General features: G+C 38.9%; 1 protein-coding gene across 10 annotated transcripts in view; it reads right to left on the reverse strand.

Annotated features, from left to right (window-relative positions):
* The window catches only part of CIT (citron rho-interacting serine/threonine kinase), a 53,784-nt gene that overhangs the window by 16,274 nt on the left and 18,468 nt on the right, over positions 1 to 19,042 (reverse strand). For 9 of the 10 annotated variants that reach the window (XM_071445469.1, XM_071445461.1, XM_071445470.1 and 6 more), the window contains 10 exons: positions 18,274 to 18,369; positions 16,441 to 16,557; positions 15,892 to 16,001; positions 13,191 to 13,365; positions 11,743 to 11,940; positions 9,526 to 9,579; positions 2,008 to 2,205; positions 1,360 to 1,553; positions 724 to 859; positions 219 to 323 (listed from right to left, as the gene is read on the reverse strand). In XM_071445469.1, the coding sequence (XP_071301570.1) occupies positions 219 to 323; positions 724 to 859; positions 1,360 to 1,553; positions 2,008 to 2,205; positions 9,526 to 9,579; positions 11,743 to 11,940; positions 13,191 to 13,365; positions 15,892 to 16,001; positions 16,441 to 16,557; positions 18,274 to 18,369 (1,383 nt within the window). The remainder of the gene's footprint in view (positions 1 to 218; positions 324 to 723; positions 860 to 1,359; positions 1,554 to 2,007; positions 2,206 to 9,525; positions 9,580 to 11,742; positions 11,941 to 13,190; positions 13,366 to 15,891; positions 16,002 to 16,440; positions 16,558 to 18,273; positions 18,370 to 19,042) is intronic. The other variant, XM_071445466.1, reaches the window with a different exon arrangement.

Consider the following 19,042-nt stretch of genomic DNA (forward strand, 5'->3'; position numbering starts at 1 on the left):
TTGGCTGCCAGCTCCCTGCCCCTGAGGAGCAGCTCACTTTTACTGCTCCCTGACATGGCCACACACTCTGCAAACTTGTAAGTGAAAACAACTCCCCCAACTTGATTAATCTCCCTAGTTATAGAGAAGAAGGATGGATGTGTAACTCTTATTCACACAACCTCCCCATCTCAAGATGTGGAACCTTCTGAAGTTCTAACATGAATCTCCAAGGTTACCTCCTCCAGAAGCCTCTGCTTCAGCTCCCTTTCTGTCTCAAGCTTCTGCTGTAAACTGCGGGCGTTCATCTCCAGCATGGCGTGCTTCTTCTCCAGGTCATTGAGCTGGGAAAGAGGGTCAGAATAACATTGAACACTAATAAATATAGTTCCACAGTCTTAAATCCAACTTCACCAAGCACATGCTCAAGAAAAATGATACAATTAGCCTTTGGTTGCTGGGGAAAAACCAGGCAAAAGACATTTTGGCTTGTTCAAATGCAGATACCAAGTCATTGAAGGACTTCATTCCAGGCATCATAGGCTGCTGTCTGCTTTAGTCTTTTTCAAAGAAAATTTGAGGTCTTTGGTTTGAAGACAGAATTCTATTCTATGCCCTCCAGTCTTTTTAATTTGTCTCTATAACATCTTGAAAAAAAGCTGCTCAAGGCCACATTCCTAAAAGTAATATCAGTGGAAAAGTATTTCATCTAATTATGAAAGTCTAGGATTGAAAGTTACTTACCTTATCAGAAAGGCTCTCTGCTTTGAGTTTTTGTTCCTTGAGTGCTTGCTGCAGGGCCAGAATCTCTGCCTTGTGTTCCTTGACAGCAAGTTCTACCACCTGGCGAGACTCAGTAATACGTTGATCTGCTCTCACTCTGCATTAAAATGGAAAATAATGTTACCTAACTCCTTGACCTCTCCCTAGCAGGCAGTGGCATCAATAACTCTTTCAGAGGTTGCCTCAAATTCAAGATGTTACATTAGAAAGCCAGACTGTTTGCTGCAACACTTTTTTATTATATAATCCTGTTCCTGCCTCTGCTAGGACTACAGCCTTAAACATTTCAAGACCCCATAGGAACAGTCAGGAGCAAAGACTATTTTTTCCATAAAATAAAATAGAAGATAATAAATCAAGACATTTTATAAATTACAATGATAAATACCACTCCCCTTGAATCTTTCACTTGCAAAGAAACAAAAGGAACAATATCAGTGATGACTATTAACTAATAAACCATTTTTAGAACTACCTCACAAGATTTTATATTTAGCTCCAACTCCCATATCCTATGCTAAATATAATTTTTGTACTAGCTTCTATAGAGAATTTTCATAAAAGTTCATAAAAGGGAAGGAAGAAAGAGAGAGAGACCTGCTCTGTTTCTCAGTATCCAGCATCCTCTGCAGCTCTCTAACTCGACATTCAAACTGGGACTTCTCATCCCCTAGAACATTTCTCCACGCTTCCCACTGGCGCTCTTTCTCCAGGAGTTCATCATTCAGGGCCTCCAAGTCCATTACTTGCTCTTCCAGCATCGTACATGTTGTCTTCAAGGCCTCCATAGTCTAAAAATAAATCCTCCTATCAATTCTCACATCCCACATCAAGCGTGCACTCTCAGCTTCAGCCGTAGCATTTCGATTACAGTACATGCAAATCAGCAGCCAGCAGGAGCTGGGAAATCACAGCCCATTTATTTCAAGGCTCCTGTACATTCACTTGTGATCCCTGATAATGTCAGGTCAAGCTCATTATGAACATTTTGAGATTTCCAGAGCCACAAAATTAAAATGAGTAATTCTAAATGACAATGCCTTCAGATTGCAGGATCGCTAAATAAAATGTTGTAAAAACACGATGGGAAATGCCAAAACTTTCCATTCACTCAGCTGCCCTGGGAAGGAAGGCTTAAATGCCATTGCCCCCAGAAGCATCATCACTTCTTATGGGTTTCCAGATGGAAAAGGAATTTTTGCCAGCTCCCACCAAGGGCTCCTGATCAGACCTAGAGAGCCTTACTTGTTTCTGGCTGGTCAGCTGCATCTCCCTCTCGGTGATCTCCCGGCGGAGATGATCGACTTCACTCCGCAGCTGCACAACCTCGTCGTTGGCCCCCGAGGCCTCGTCCAGTTGTTTGGACAGGAAGAAATTCTGGTTGTTCAGCTCTGCATTGTCTTCAGTGAGCTGGTTCAGCTGCTCTTCCAAATCTGAAATCACCTAGAAAGAAAAGTAAATTACATGTGAGTAAGCACAGGTTTTTGAAATCATCCATCCTTCTATGTAACTGGGGAGATTAATCAATTCACACAATTATTGATTGCCAAGCTTTTACATTTTTTCTAATTCAAAAAAGGGGCAGCATTATAGTGGTAGATATTTTTACATAGTAATGTACTTGGATTAGGAGTTTTAGAAAATAGATTTTTTTTTTTTAAATCTGCTTCAGAGCATAAATATGCTGCAATGTAATTTATTATTTGAGAGACCTGTCATAGTTAAAGCACTGGATTGGGAGCCAGGAGTTCTGGCTGGATTCTCAGCTCTGCTGCTGACTTACAGTGACCTTTTTTGCCTCAATCTCCCCCAAGTGCAATGAGGCTAATCACTCTCAGAAAGGCTTTCAAAGTGTGGTACTGAAGAAAACAGATCAAGAGGTGCAGTGGAGGCAGTGCAACCTGATGGATATCCCTGGGAATTGCTTATATTATTATTTGTAGCAGTGGGTATAACCAGGAAAGGCAGAAAAATGTTAAGAAATACATTCTATCAAAGTAACAGCATTATGGATGGCAGCTGGGTACACAGGAGGGAAGAAACCAGTGTGGTAACACAATATGGAAAATCAGTGAAAAGCCAAAACTCAACAAGGCCTTTGCCAAAGTGGGAGCATCCATTTGTTCAGTCAGCACTAACTAAAAGCTTTCAACCACAGTCCCCTCCAATTGAAAGACAAATATAAACAACAGTGGGCCATTTTCACAGTTGGTTTTATGAATGAAAGGCCTGAACACTGGGTGGATGAATTTGTACCTCCTCCTAATTCAAAACCAACATCATCACAACAGAAGAGAAAGAAACCTCAGTAATCTTGAAATCAGCTTAATAAAAAGAATTTCAGAAACGAGTAAACTCTATACAATTCACATTCAGCTCTTCAAAATATGTTCTAGAGGCTCTTTTGCCTGGATGTCAAAGAAAAGTGAATAAGATACTTCATTAAATGGGGAAAAATAAAATCTCAGAGCACAGTTGGCCACACATTCAAATGTAAATGTTCCAATTTCCTACAGAAACCAAGGACTTAAATATCTAAAGCAGTAGAGGATAGAGCACACAGCTCTTCTCAGCTCTCTGGAAAGATGACAACCACTTCTTTCTGAAGAATCTGTAATGCATATTTTGGCAGCCTTTTACCATGCCTCTCCTAGACCTAAATTAACAGTATTTGGTTTTTAAACTGTGAGCAGGAAAAGTCCAACAGCCATTACTCCCTGCTGGGTGAAGGGGAGTTCCTGCCACCCATATGTTCAGGGTCAAATCAAGATGATTCACACTTCCAAACACAACATTTCTGAAGAAATCTGATCATGTGCTTCTTTCTGAGCACTCTCGCTGCCCTATTCAAAATACGCATTTTCCCCTGCATTGTTTGCACCAAGCTTTCAGAGGGGGCAGCCTGGGTTGTAAGGACATGTTAGTGCCTATGCTGCTACAGAAACAAGGACTTAGATTTGTTTATACAAACAAAAAGGAGCAAAAGAACATTTGTTTTCACAGTGCTTTACCTACTGCTCTTACGACAGCTGATATCTCTACCAGATCAGAAATTCACTTTTTCTTCCATTTCTTTTAATTTTATGTTTAACCACACCATGTATCAAGGCAGTTTCAAGAAATATTTTATACATTCACGGTTTCTTCCACGTCTATTTTATATACTAGTACAAGTAAATTTCTATTAAAAAAATATTAAGCTAGTTTTGAAATACAAGAAAATTGAGATGAGGGAAACACAAAATGGATAAAGTAATAGGCAGAGTTAATATGTCCAACTACATAATTAATTATTAAAACTGGCTGTATTTCAAGTTGATTTTATTCCTTAAGGGCTGGAAGCTGAGCTCCTATTTTCTTTTATTCTAGGTTCTGAGATTTTGACTTCTTTCCCTGAATACAACTAAAATTAAACCAGATCATATTATATTTCACTGCTATATTTTATCTAGTAGGATATTTCTGGAAAACTTCAGACAAATAACAAAGCAGTTAACAAAGAAGGATTCCAGAAGATGTGACATGATTTCTTTCCTTCTTCTAACAGTGTATTTACTGACTATTCCAAAATACCTTGGCTTAAATTCCAACTATATTAAAACCTAGATAATGTAATCTAGATAGATTTTTTTTTACAGGAGAAAATTTATTCCTCTTGGTACAATTTTTCCATCTTTCATAGGGAAGGGGGATGTTTTTTAACACATCCAATAGCTATCTAGAGCTATGTATAACCCAACAGGATTAGAGAGTTTATTAACACTGAAAGCCTAAAGAGTAATGGGTAATGCTGACACAGGAAAATGGGATGTAGTGTGATATACATGCCTGTCCTGGGGATCAACAACAGCAACAAAAAGAAAAAAAAAAAAAAAAAGAAAAAAAAAAAAAAGAAAAAAGAAGAAAAAAGAAAAACCCACCAAAAACAGATTAAAAAAACCCCACATACCTGGAAAGATTTAATAGCTTTAGATATTTTTCTTTTCAGTTAAGGAAATCCCCAGGCAAAAAAAGAAAAGCCCCAAAAAACCCCAAACAAGACAACCAATTCTGAGCTATTCTCAGGTAAACGTGAAGTGTATTAAAGAGAAGTCAGTAAGAAAATGCTATTATATCCTTTAGAAACCCATAATATAATTAGAAAAATTTTCACATTTTAAGTTTGTAAATTAACCAAACACTTGAAACCTTGGAAAAGCAATTCTAGACAATCTAGACAGCCACTGTATCTGTGCCACTGCATCACCACTCAGAGCAACTGGAATTTTCTCCTCTATTTATGCACATCTTCATCACAACTAATCCATAAACCAGAGATATCATCTAACTACACAGATTGTTCACTGCACACCACATCTAAGGACACAGCTTATCTTTATCCTGATGCAGAGGACTGTATCTCATTTTTAAATATTGCAGAGCAACCCAAGTACAGCAGCTCCTCAGCAGAAGGGGCCATATCCAGCATAATTCCCTCCCCACTGAATAATCTGAGGAAAGCAAAGTATTCCCCTGGTGAGGCTGAGCAGATTCACAGCTGTTACCTCTGGTCCTACAAACCTCTCCAGCCATGGATTAAATCAAATATCAGAGCAACAAACAGTCAGAGCCATGATGATTTGGTTTGCACACCAGATAAAATGTACTGACTTTAATCCATATGCTCCACATACCAAAACCACAGGCACAATAATGAGGAAAATGAGAAAAATCAGGAGTTTTATTTACATACTAGTAACTGCAGCTTGCAAACTTCCCCACACTCTATTCCTTCATAAAGGTGTCTCAGTTCTCAGTTGCCATCAGCAAACATGCAGAAAAATGCTAGGACACAGCAAGGGAAACTGTTTTGGGATGCTATCAGCAGTGGCTTATTTGGAGTTTAATGTAATTCCAGACTAATAGTGTTGCTCTATCCATTTCCACTCCTCCCCATCCCCACTAATCTTTACCAGAAAGCCACCTGTCAGAAGTAAACAAGAAAAAGCTGTCTCTCAGCCCCAAATTATTGTGAGAAGGAAGTGAGAGCAGAGATCAGACTCCTTTTGTCTTCACCTACTGCTGAGACAAAGCTTTTCAGGCAGAGAAATCCCAACACTGGGAGGCCCAGGCTCTCCAACAGGGCTGCAGACAGATTGTATCTCTCCCTGTTCCATCAATACCTGACAATGAATCCCTCACTTTCCTCCCCTCTCCATTGTCAGACAATATCTGTGCCTTGAAACACACCTTAAACATGGATCTCAGCCTCCAACAACTCTTCATGGTTTATCCTGAGGGACATTGCCCACTGGACACTGCCCAGACTGCACTCCTCTCCTCCCCTGTGTTCCTGTCCTAGGTCCCAGAAGATGAGCTGCCTCTCCCAAGCAGGAGCCTCTTCCTCAAATGATGATGATTTTATCCACAGTGAAGGTCTCATTAACCTCTCACAACAATGCCTTAGAAGTCTCTGATTTTTTGTCAGGCTACAAAAACTACAAAACTCCATTTCTGCCTGTAACTGGTATCTGCCATCATATTTTATGTGAAATGGGAATCAAGGATAACCCCTTCCACTCAACAGGAATTTTACTTTTTAAAAAAATTTTTAAAAGCCATATAAAAGTTTTTGCCTGGGTATTAGCCTTGTCACAGTGGGCAAGATTCCTTTACTCTGAAACACAATTTAGCATCAAAGTAAAATCTCTGAATATTATTTTGGAAGCTCACAAGAACACAACTTATGTCAACTCATTGAGCCAATGTGGAATCAGGATCTTAGACTGAATTTAGCAGGAATTCACACATAACTAAAATTATACCTGTCTGATGGGCTCACAGATTTAATGCCTCAGTATTCAATCTCTTGCACAAGTGCAGAGCAAGCCTGATAATGTTTAAGACTGGAACACAAGATGATGACAAAAGAAACTCAAGAAGGGAAGATAAACCTGGTTTTATTGGGGAAGACTTGAATAAATGGAAATGCAACATCCAATTAGGAATAAGAAATTCCACTCATTGCTAGAGTAAAAGCAACAGCCTGTACCTGAAAAACCCAGGTGGTTCACATGGTGGTTCTCTGGTATTTTCCTAAGCTGAGGGCAAGGCTTTTATAGGACTATTTCCTGCTAAATATTTAAAGACTTTAATTCATGTTTAATGGAAGTTTCCTTTTGGAAACAGTTCTATTATTATTTAGATAATTTAGTTGTATTTTTAAGTTTAAACATGCTGGTGATCTCAGAACAAGCTACATTTTGGAGGTATCTGGAAACAACTGACAAATGTGTAAACTTTCCTATTTAAGAATGCCTTTTATTTCTAGATCTTGCTTTGATTGCCTGGAAAATAGTTTTAACACTCAAATGGGCCATTTATTTCATGGAATAAATGTAGGGAACTAGTTCTCCCTCAGCAGATTTGCTGGATGAGCTATCATTGTGAGAAGATTGTGATAAGATATGACTCTGTGTGTTCCCATGAGCACGTGTGTGTTCAGCAGGTACCACAAGCTATCATTTTTGCTGTAATTATGTATCCTATTATTTCTTGCTCAACTGAGTGACAGAAAGCATGAAAAAGGAGAACCTGAAAATGCCTCCTAGGTCAGAGACCTCAGCAAAAGGAAGACCAAGTGTGGAATGAGGATATAAGGAAAGCAGACACGGCCTTCTCTACAATCAGAAGCTGTGACCTTTGTGAAGCTAGAGAAACAGGAACAATACCAAAGAAAGTAGATTAAGTATTTTTAATTATCTTTTGAAGACTGCAAAAGTACTGAAGTAATTCAATTTTTTAATATTTTTTCCTGTCTAATCTTATTTTTGTAATTCTTATGCTGTTTGGGGGTTCTCAATAAGATCAAATAAAAAGTAATTCCCTACCAAAGTTTGCCAGACTAGTTCAAGGAGTTTGTGTCAGCTTAAAAAGGATCTCTCTTGAGAACCTCCTGAAAGAATAAATCCATCCTTTATCAGGCTGTATAAGTAGCAGCATATTACAATTATTCCCTTGAAGTGTTGTTGGGTTTTAAAAAGAGTATAAATTCTAATCACCTTCAAGTGGAGTCACATGGTCACCAAAAAGCACAGCCTGCATCATACTGGTACCATCAGATAAAAATGAATTTGGAACATCTGGTTAAAGCAGTGCAATTAGCATTTCTTGACCCTCACTGGCAACAGAATATTGCCCTGATTTCCTCATTCCTCAGGCAGGATGGACAGCCAGGAGCAGTCATAGCACACAACATGAAATTATCTGTCTGGTCAATTAAATTATACATGCATTCTCCTGGGCTGCAAAGAGAATGTACCATGGGCATGCATTATTCATTTAGGAACTATTTAATTAATTTCTTATTGATGAGGATGTCTGATTCCACTTATCCCACTGGAGGGCCTTACAATGCACAACACTTTTACAAGTCCTTTGAAGCTCTTGACATTCTGGAAATGTTATGGGTCATTCTTCACTGCTGGAGCTTGTTCCCCACACTCAGAGCTGAAGTGTCACTGGATAATGAGTTACAGCTCTGCAAGGCTGCTGACCCTGCAGTGAACAGAAGCCACAGAGTTTCCACACCTGGCTTTTCTCTGCATGGAGATCACAAAAGTGTTTTCAGAGAAAGCTGTCACTCTGAATGAAAGGCAAGATCCAGAGCAACAGGAGATAGCTCTGGATGTAAGATCTATGATGACACATGGGGAGCTGGACAGTCAATCTAAGAAAATGAGGAAGGGAATAGAAAGTGAAGTTTCTTGTGTAGGATTTCTTTTAGACAGAGGTTAAAGCACTTTGGAAAGCTGTACTTCCTCACTTCTTCCTATCTAGATATTCCATGGCCAGAATAACCCCCTTGCTTAGTGCTAAAGAGCAAGTGAGGAAAACAGAATGACTCTCATGCTGAAAAGATATTTTAAAATAAGATGAAAACTGACACATTAGAGACTTACTCCTACAGCATGAAAAATTACATTTGAGGAAATCACTGGCAGCAGGGAAACAATCAAGATAAAAAGTCCCAGCAATTAAGCCCTGCTCACAGTGTGGGGTAGAGAGAAAAAGCCCAGAATAATTTACAATCACAGCTGACCAGAGGACTGTGGTCCTTATCCAACACCTGTGTAATTCATGTCACTGGAAGGCAGAGACTCTCCCTCACTGCCATGAACAAGTGTGAAGATAGTGTCAAACTGCAAGAATCCCTGTGGATAGACAAAGGCCTTGTACATCTGTCCTGGACTGATGAAATGAATCTGAAAACATGTCAAAGATATCAAGCAACAGAAGGTGAAAATTCAGATCCTGGAGTTCTCTCTGCTGTATGTCAATGTATTATTTGGAACCTTAACACTTCTTGTTTCTTCAAACAGTGTTAAAATCCTCCTTAAAACCCACTCAGGCCTAGATCTACAATGCAGCTCAGAATTTGGACAGGTAGATCTTTTCTTCTTGTGAGCAGAAAAGACCTCCATGTACAGTAATTTTTTGCAGCTGCTGCACCATTCTTATTAGCTGCACTGCAATGAGATATTTTAATTTACTTTCTTCTCCAAAAAGAAGAACAGTGACAATTTCATGATCAGACTAAAACCTCCAAATTGAGGTTTACCTGAAACCTAAAAGAAATCCAATCCAATCCATCCAGCTCCTACTAGCACCTTGAAGCCAGAAGTCCACATTATGAACTAGTGTCATCAAGGATTGAATGAGGAAATTGTTTGTTTCATTATCCTTAATTTCAAAATAATTCAATGATCTGTATTTAATACTCACTGTGCAGCTATTACGAAGGGCTTCAAATTTACGCTGGATTTCATCTCTATGTGCCTAAAGGAGGTAAGAAGTTCATCATCAATTTTTCATACATTAGAATTCAAGAATGCTGTTGCTAAACAAACTGCAGAACAACCTACCAGCAAGCAAAGTTTGGAAGGCAGATGCTGCAGGCTATGAAAGCACTTTGCAGTGGCAAAGAACTGCTTAGCAAAAGTCCCATCCTACTTATCAAAATACACTTCTGCTCCCAACTCTGAAGTGCTTTAGGAAAATGTACAAGCTCAAGAATGGAATTATGCAACAGGTTCCATCTGAAATGGGCACCAGAAGACTTGTTGATCCCATGTTAAGTTTTTACATTCTTGACATTTTAATTTGAGTTGGTTTTATGTCCATATTTGGTGTTTCATAGAAAATAAACACTACATACAATTTAATGCTTGCAAAGAAAAGCTATAGTGATGTATAATGCAAGCTACCCCAAACAGCTCTGCCAATCTACCTGAATCCTACCATAAAGTCACATTAAAGCCTGAGCCTCTCTAAAAAGCAGCAATAAAACATAAGAATCAATTCTTTGGAGGACAGCATCTAAAGTACAGAAAAGTTCAAACACTCATATTAAAGAATGCAGTATTGCATGCACCATTTTTATCCCCTAATTTACAAGCAAAGCATGACAAAGCAAAAAGTTCTTGTTTCAGCCTCTTGGCCTCTCAAAATTCAAAGTGATTTAACAAGTGTCTAATGTCATGTGCTATCTGAAAACTTAACAAAGGAAAGGTTACTGCTGAAGCACATCCAGCCACCTTTCTTCATTCAGAACATTTTCCTTAGAGCCAAGAGACTAAACAGGAAAAAAACCATTCAGCAGATGTCAAATATGAGTGCGTAAAAGCTATCTTACCACAACAGGCAATGTGAGAAATAAAAGTATGTAAAAAACTCCATGGCAGGAATAGTCCCAAGCCTGCTTGGCTGGAGTGTCTGACAGCAGCTGGTCCAGCACTACCAGTTTGCCCCATTAACTGGAGCAATAACTGAGTGAACACAGGTCATGAATATTCATCTGTTTCACTGCTGGGTAAGGATCCCAAGTGCATTGCCAGCCCCCTGGCAGTGATAGTGGCTGTTATGCAAAGCTTTCAGCTGGGAAGGGACTGCCTCAGTTCTGAGCAAAAAGAACCCAGTGCCATTTCTATTCAGTTATTCTTAGGCCTCGATGCTGTTGCTGCACTTGCCCAGCCTGTGCCCCCTTTAGAACTGAGAGAATGGTTCTGCCATTCATCTGCCCAAAGCATCAGCATAATACCAGTGCCCATGCCAGCTGAGGCCCCTCCCCTCCCAAAAACCAGCAATGGCAGCAATGTTCAGAACAGTTCTTTGATTAAATGCCACTGGAGCACATTTTCAACACTTCCAAATCACAGGATTTGAAGGTCATTTCAGGCTGCTGCTCAAGGGGGGGTTAGCTGGTAGCAGGTCAAACTCTCTACCCACAGCTCTGGGAATCTTTTGTGGAGGAAATATTTCTTAGAATCAAACAGTTTGAAAGCATCCTTTTGTGCTCAAGAGACAGCAACCAGCAGCATATAATCTAGAACTCCATTTACAGGGATTGGGGTGAAAGAGGGTGGCAGGACTTGAACTTGGTTTTCCTTTCTATCACTCACACACCTCACCAGACACACGTGACAATTTTTAATGAAACTAGCATTGGAATAAAATTATGTGTTAGAAGACTCTCCCTAGGAATTTGGTGGGAGAATTTGGTATATATACCCCTGAATTTGGTATATATACTCCTGAATAAGTATCCTCAAAGCAGGGTAACTGATAGGAAGAAAAAAATCATCAAAACATTTATGACCATCAAGTACTTCCAAACTCATGAGCTATTATTTCAATAAGTAAATCACAGAGTTAACCTCCTAACAATACCAATTTCAGATGCAACTTTCACCTCAAAACAAAAGTAATGATGCTCCTACAAGCCATCTGTCAGTTTAGGCAGCAATGAACCATTACTAGGAACTCTTCAAATGGTTAAAGGCAAAATTTGACATTTTAGCCTATCAACACAAGGCACAATTCATACCCATTTCTGAAAATTAAAAATTGGATCATATAAATTCCTATTATCCTCTTTATGAAACATGCACCTACGTGACTCTAGTGTGCATCTGCAGCTCACAGACAAGTGCCAGGGCTCACCGTGAGGGCTTGGATCTCCTCCTCTGCCTCGGCCGTGGTCTCCTCCAGCTCGGTCTTGGCCTCTCGGAGTTGGTTCTCCAGGGCTGTCCTTGCAGCCTGCAGCCCAGTGATCTGGGATTCCCTCTCCTGCAGGGTCAGCTGCAGCTCTGTCAGCTGCCTCTTCAGCTCCAGCTTTTGTTCTTCGTGCTCTAGGCTAACCTGAAGGAAGTCACAGTAGTACCCGAGTGTGAGTTACTAACGAAGGCATGACAGGCAATGGAGTCTTGTTTCAGAAACCACTTTAAGATGCCATTGCCATGTCTGTTCCCAAAATCACATCCTGGCACACTGCTTAAATCAAGGACACAGCTTTGTCTACTCCCTAAAATCTACTGATTTTTTGGAAAAAACAACCTGGCATTTTGAAGCAACAAGGGCACAAGAATAGTTCCAGCTGAAACTCAAACGTATCAAACACTGATATGAAATGTTGAAGTAGTTTGTGATGAACTTTCTTCACTGAAGCTAAGAGTCTCTAAGGATCTTTATTTGGGAATCTCTGGGCATACATTACATACATTTTGCAATTGACTTCCATGTTTCATCTTCCCTTCAGATTCCTTTTAAAGAAACCCACCAGCTCATCTGGCTCTGGATGGCTTCTGATGAAGGCTTTCTTGCAGCACACAAAGGGATAAACATGTCACTCCAGGGAGAAGAAATAAACAACTAAACCACATCTCAGTTTTCAGAATCAATTCCAAACCTTAGCATCTTCTTCAGGCTCCCTGCTATCCCAAGGGAATCTGTCTGTTGTGCTGGAGATGTGTGACAAGGCTGTCAGAAACCTTATATGGTCTCAGTCAGCTTCTGGCCAAAGTAGGACAGGTTGGTTGTTCAACAGCCTCAGCTGAAGGCAAGATTTCAGCCTTAGCTGAAAATTAGTGGACTGAGACTGGAGAAGAATTTGTAGAACCAAACTAGTTAATACAACATTAAAACTGAAGCACAGCTCAGAGATCTTTAAAAGAGTATATTTCCATATCACTGTTAGGTTTTCTTTCCAGAAAACTCTGAAAATGGTGCATGAAGCAGCAGGTTCCTTTTTTCTTACAGCAATTCTGCTGTATCCTTTGCTTTCTAAGCTCTAGACTCTAAGGCTACAGGTTATCTGTCTGGTCATTGCACACTTTTGAGCTGTTATATTCTATCCAGACAATACTACAAGGGTATTGTACAAACAAACACAGAAATAGAATTCTGAAAAAGCAAGATGATCTAAAAGCTTAGATTCAGCATGACAAGTCCTTAATACTTACATTTACCTCCTTTTTAATGAGCTTTTTTTTTAAAATTACTAATACACCTTCAAATACCACTACAAGAAGTTAATTCTAGTTCTCATTGCATTCACAAAATGGGGTGCATTTAGGAAAGTTTGTTGAGAGGGATCAGAGCCATGTTTTCACCTCTCTCAGCCGTGTCTCCAACTCCAGCAGGCGGTTCTTGTCAGTGTGATCTTGGTGACTCATCTTTTCCAATTGTTCTTCTAATTTTCGATTCTGGGCTTCCAACTTTCCAGCTTGTGTTTCCAAGTAGAACTTCTGTTGCCTGAGCTCTGAAATCATCTCCTCTTGGGCTTTCCTGATAGAAGAAATGCACAAGTGACAAACCCAAAATGACCTTAACATGTGTCCTTCCACTGGGCTCAAGTAAGGAAAACAAAAGTTTCCTGTGAAGTTAAATTCATGGCTTAAATTCCACATCCCAGCTAAAAATAAAAAAAAAAATAGTGTATTCATCAGCATATGCCCAGAGCACTAAAATTCCATATTTGCCAGTTGCACAGACAAATGAATCTTGTAGAGGGTAATCTATAATTTAAGGTACAATTAATTCTACGCGTTTCATCAATTCCTTGTCACATTTTTTTCTATAGGGGAAATATAAATTCTGAGAGTTGCTTTCTTAGAGTGTATTTCCATGAGACAAGAGGAACTCCATGCTTTAGGACTGGGGGTAGTGTGTGTGGGTTGTTTTGTTAGGGGCTTTTGAAAGTTGTAATGCACATAAGAATTGACCTACACTGAAGTGAAGCTTTTGCTGTGCCTGATCAAAGTCTTAATCCACAAACTGAACAAAAATAATTACTTGTTCTCATAAGAATTTTGAGAGCTGGCAATTATTAATTATTATTATTTGAAATAGACACTCAAAAAAAAAAAAAGTCTTTCTGCATTATTTACAGTTCCTGGAATTGTGTTATCATGCACTGGAAAATTCTGCCTCATAGAGTGCTTTCTACTTAGAAACCTCACAAAGCCCTACATATATTAATGAATTAATATTTTAAGAAGTTCACTGTGAGATAAGCTGTTATTAATCCTATCCCAGAGAAATTATGTGGGTTGCCCAAGATCAAATAGGAAGACTTAACAAAACTAAAAATAGGACTTAAGTCTTCTGACTCACATTTCTGTGCATTCCAAGCAAAGCACCCTTTTACCCTGTTTTTTTAATTTACCTCTACAGATTATTGTCAGCCAGAACTGTCAAATGGTGTTATTTCATTTCCTGCTGTTTACTGGGCTATCTTCTCAGGAACCTGATAATCATTGGTTTCCTCAGATACTGCTGGAACAAAGCTTGCAGAGCTCCCCTCTCCTCTGAAGAGTTTAATCACTAGCTCTCCTCTTGATGCATGCTCAGATTAGCTGCAGCTTTTGTGGGTTCAAAATGCAGTCCAACAACAATTTATACATTTTCAACAGCCCAATTCACAAAATAAGCACAAATTCATTAACTAACTGCATGCATAATTAAGCAATTTTCTCTCAAAATGTTGCTAATTCTGTACTGTCTCCTACCAATCCTGCAAAGTTCATCATTTGACAAAATGTCTCTCAATAATCTATTTTAAATGGTATGTTAAAACATTATTATATGTTTTTCTTGTTTTCTGTGGCTCTCCAGTCAAGGATATGGCTCCCAGAGGTTGCTTTAAGTCCTTAAACTCAGTTCAGCACCCATGACTGAGACATTCAACCTTCCATACACTGAACAGCTCCACCTCGAGACATTCCTGTTTTATTTTAGATTGAAGGTGAGTTATGGCTTTTGCTGCCTCAACAAACTCCCTGGGTGATTAACAGGAGGTCATCTGGAGCATTAAGCAGCACAATTAAGTTCCTCAGTTATTTCTGTGAATATTTTTGGCTGCTAAGGTTAAAATAAATTGCAAGATATTTGAAATGCAATGAAAATTGGAGCCATTACATATCTGAAGGCATAATGACCACAAAAAAAGGAATGAAACCAAAGCAAGTCTTTGCCAAAATTCATCCTTGTCTGATTCTATTCAATATTAGAGATGAATCTATTCAAGTGCTTCCCACAAAGGCACTGCCTGATGTTGGATCCAGCAGCTGATGGACACTGTAACCTTTATGCAAACCAAGCTGGTGAATCTCTGAACTCAGTAAGGGCAAATTCTGTTTTAGCCCTGCCCTGCAGGAGGTATCAAACAACCCATGCTTTTCCTACACTTGAAGTAGAACACCTCTCAGTCATTTATGAAGGAGAAACAGCATTGGAAGGATAAGGAATCTCAGCTAAAATCTAAAGAAAAATGAAGTTCAGGCAGACAAAAGGATCTGAAACGGAAGAATTCAAAAACATGCAGAGAAATTCTTGGCTTCAAAATCTAGTGTTCTTCCTTGTCTCCTCACCCATCAAGGCATGATGAAATGTTTGTGAGTGAAGAGTGTTTAATGTTTTCAATTTCAAAATCATGTGTCAGGGGAAGTGAGTAAAATATAAATCTATTAGCAATGTTTATGTTTAAAGAAAGAATGTATGCTTCTCCAGTGGTATTTTAGACATCAAATTATTATTTCATTTAACATATCTGGCAAACCTACACAAATCACCTGCCTTAGGAAATGCTCCAAAGTAAACACTGTAATACAAACCAATTTTCCCAGTCACGTTTGAGAAAACACAAAATCCACAGTGAGCCCCAACTATTTGAAGAAGGGAGCATATTTTTGAAAGGTTATCAGTGAAAAACAAGCAGGGAGCAGAGCAGGCCTGCAAAAAAGAGCCACTTTTACACAGTGAATCAGAGAATCACTTCAATTGGAAAAGGAGTGACAGAGCTGCCACACTTACATGTTCCTCTGGGTAAAGAGGCTGCTATTTGCTGCCAGTTTGTTGGCCTCAGACAATTCCACAATTCTCTGCTCCAGTGACCTGATCTTGGAATCCATTGCATTGATCATCTGAAACACAGCAGTGAGCCTTTGAGACTGCACAACGCGAGCAGTTACAAAAATAAAGTTTATTAAAAAGTCTGAACTTTTTCCAGAAGCAAAAAAGAACTAAAAGAGAACTGATCAAATGGCCAAAATGAGCAACACAAATGCAATTACTGGAGCTATTTGCAGCTGCTTGCTACTGCTTTAATGTTAGGAAAAAGCAACCATTATCAAGACCCAAAATGAGGGGTACACAGCAAGCTGCATGGCTTTTTAAAAGGAAATATTCTTGAAGACACTCTGAATTTAAAAAAAAAGTCTCTTAAAATTCATATTAATCAATGAATTTTTTTCAAAGCAGCTCAGCAGCACTACAGAACCTCAAACAAGATTATCTTGCTTGAAATCAGCTTTAGAAAGCTGCTCTTCAAACAGCTTTGATTTCCAGCTCAACACCACATACCGCCTTCTGTTCAGCCAGAACTTTGCATTTCTCACGTGCTTCTTCTTCATGTCTTCTGAGCATATTCTCAAGTGCTTCCTTATCTGCAAGATCCTTCTTCATCTGATTTTCCAACACCTAAATGAAGACATTTCTTTTGTCTAAATTATATCTGTTTCACTGGGCAAAGGGCAAGCAGAAAGAAAATCATCAATATAGATTTTTTTTTAGTAAGCAATTGGTCATATCTCAAGCAAAATTAAATCCATGATGCAATTGCATGAAATCCATGGAAGAGCAAACTCCAAAAAGAGCACTCTCTCAGTTATCTCTGAAGACTGAATTTAACAATAAGACTTTATAGAGATATGGAGATATTGTAGGTGTTTTATTTATTATTTTGAGTCATATAAACTGTGTTCAATAACTGTTTCAGCCTAATGCAACAGAAACAGAGAAAAGACTCTCTAACCCAACATGTACAGCTGAAGAAATAGGAAAGTGCCCAACCTTTGGCTGTCCTACCAACATGGCTCACAAATAATTTATAAGTTCCATAGGTATGGATGAGAAGGCAACTGAGACCATACAAATTCTTCCAGTCAGAGACAAAAAATCTAACAGCAAAGTAAAAAACTTCTTTTTGTGGCACAAACAGCTGTCATTGGGAACAGGACTAAAGTAATGAATTGCTACATTTTTCTAGAAATGCATGCTGTGTATGTATGACCAGAGTTATAAATCAGTTGTTAAACTGAAGGTCTCTTCCTTTAAAGAAAAGTTTATCAAAGGCACAAATTCTGGACACCACAGGACGGTTTTTACTTTTCCAATTACAAAAACTCCATGTCTTGTTTTATTCCTTTGAACCTCTTTCACCTGGCTTCCTGATTTCTCCTATTAAACCCTACATCATAGGGCCCCATAATACACCAGGTTCTCTTTTTATTTTTTCCAATGCTTATCCTCTTTCCCAGTTTTTATATCACCACTTATTTCTCAACATCTACATCTGATCTTCCTGCTTTCTATCACTCTCCTCTCATTACTGATAACCACATGCTCTGATCTGCCAGCATATCTTACTTGTTTTTTCCTTTATATTTCTCCCACAGAAATTTCTTCTCTCCTTTTAAATACAACATCCTCTCACATTTCAGCAAAAACGTAGAATTAAAGTATTAGATAAATGTACAAGATGAAGACTGTTCCTACTGAGAATAATTTGTTCTTATGAAAGATTCTTACAAAATACATTTAGTGGCTGTTACATTGCAAGCTCTTTAGAAAAATCCTTAGCCAGTGCACATACTCCTATTTGCCAGCTTGTTTTTACTAATTTTAGATGGTGCCTATTTCTAACTGTTTGTTAATGCTACCCTGGAAAAGACAAAAACAAAGTGGGTGGTTTCTGTGGCTTCTTGGCAGATGTTCCAGCTCCAAGATGGAATTTCAGAAATGGTCTACTATTTGCTGCATTTAAAACTTGCAGGTAGGCTGAGTGAACACTCACAGAAAATCAGTGGGAACTGAAAGCTTCTTCAGGGTGTGAGATCCAACAGCATTAACTAAGTATTATTTAGTCATCAAAAGTCAAATTACAACCAACAAATGCCTTCCTGTAGTTCTGGCTTCAAATGCTACCTCTCCTAATCCAGTGCCACAGACAGATAAGGTACAATGGCAGGAAAAACAGGAGAAAACTGATTTAGATTCCACTAAGCTCCCTCAACATTGCAGCAATGGCAACAAGAAGGCAACTCATAAGACAAAGCAATCAGAGCCTAAAGGCAACTGTTTTTCCCTGAACTCATTCTACCCACAAAAGCTTGTAGGAAGAGAAGATATTTTTACTTTGAGTTTCTCCTCATAGAATTGTTCCTTCTGTTTCAGCTGCAACTCCAGATGTTGTGCTGCAATCTGAGCCTCACGGTGCTTCTCCTCCAGCTCCTAAAAGCAGCAAAAATTCATATTCAGACACAAGGAAATGGTAGGTGCTGTGAGTATGTGTTACACGGGTTCCAAACATTCATTCTCTTTTTTTAAGGCTTCACACTATAAAAATTCCAGGTTCAGGGCTGTCATGGTAAAAAAAAAAAAAGGCATTATGAGACCTGAACATTATCAACTTTTAGTTTGCATATTGCTGCTGACCCATCTACTGCAGAATGGGAACACTGCTTAGGACAAGGATTTCTACTTCCATGGTAAGAATCTCCATCTCCCAGTAAAATATCCCCAAAGATAGGCCAAGGACATTTGGTGAAAACATAGTTATAAACATTTTATAGCTGCAGTGGCATCACAGGAAGTTCAGATCTATTTTTAACAAAGTCTCACTTGTTTTCTTACAGCAGACCTCAATAACGGGGTACTGCTGTCTGTGCTTTTCATTCTGCATTCAGAGGGGGAATAGCATTTACTTTGCTGTATTCCTTGGACAAATGTTGTCAGAAATGGTATTTATAAATGGCTTCAAAAATGAAAAGTGCAGGATGCAATATATGTGATGGAACATACCAGAATCTTTCTAGCCTCTTTATTTCACATCAAATAGTTTCAGCCATGCCCAATAAGGACTTAAAATAATTTGTATTTCAGAAATCAGCTATTTCTGCAGTCT

The sequence above is a fragment of the Agelaius tricolor genome, unplaced genomic scaffold (genome assembly GCF_023055355.1).
Source record: "Agelaius tricolor isolate 1412-34295 unplaced genomic scaffold, bAgeTri1.0.p SCAF_20, whole genome shotgun sequence".
In the NCBI taxonomy this organism is placed as follows: Eukaryota; Metazoa; Chordata; class Aves; order Passeriformes; family Icteridae; genus Agelaius; species Agelaius tricolor.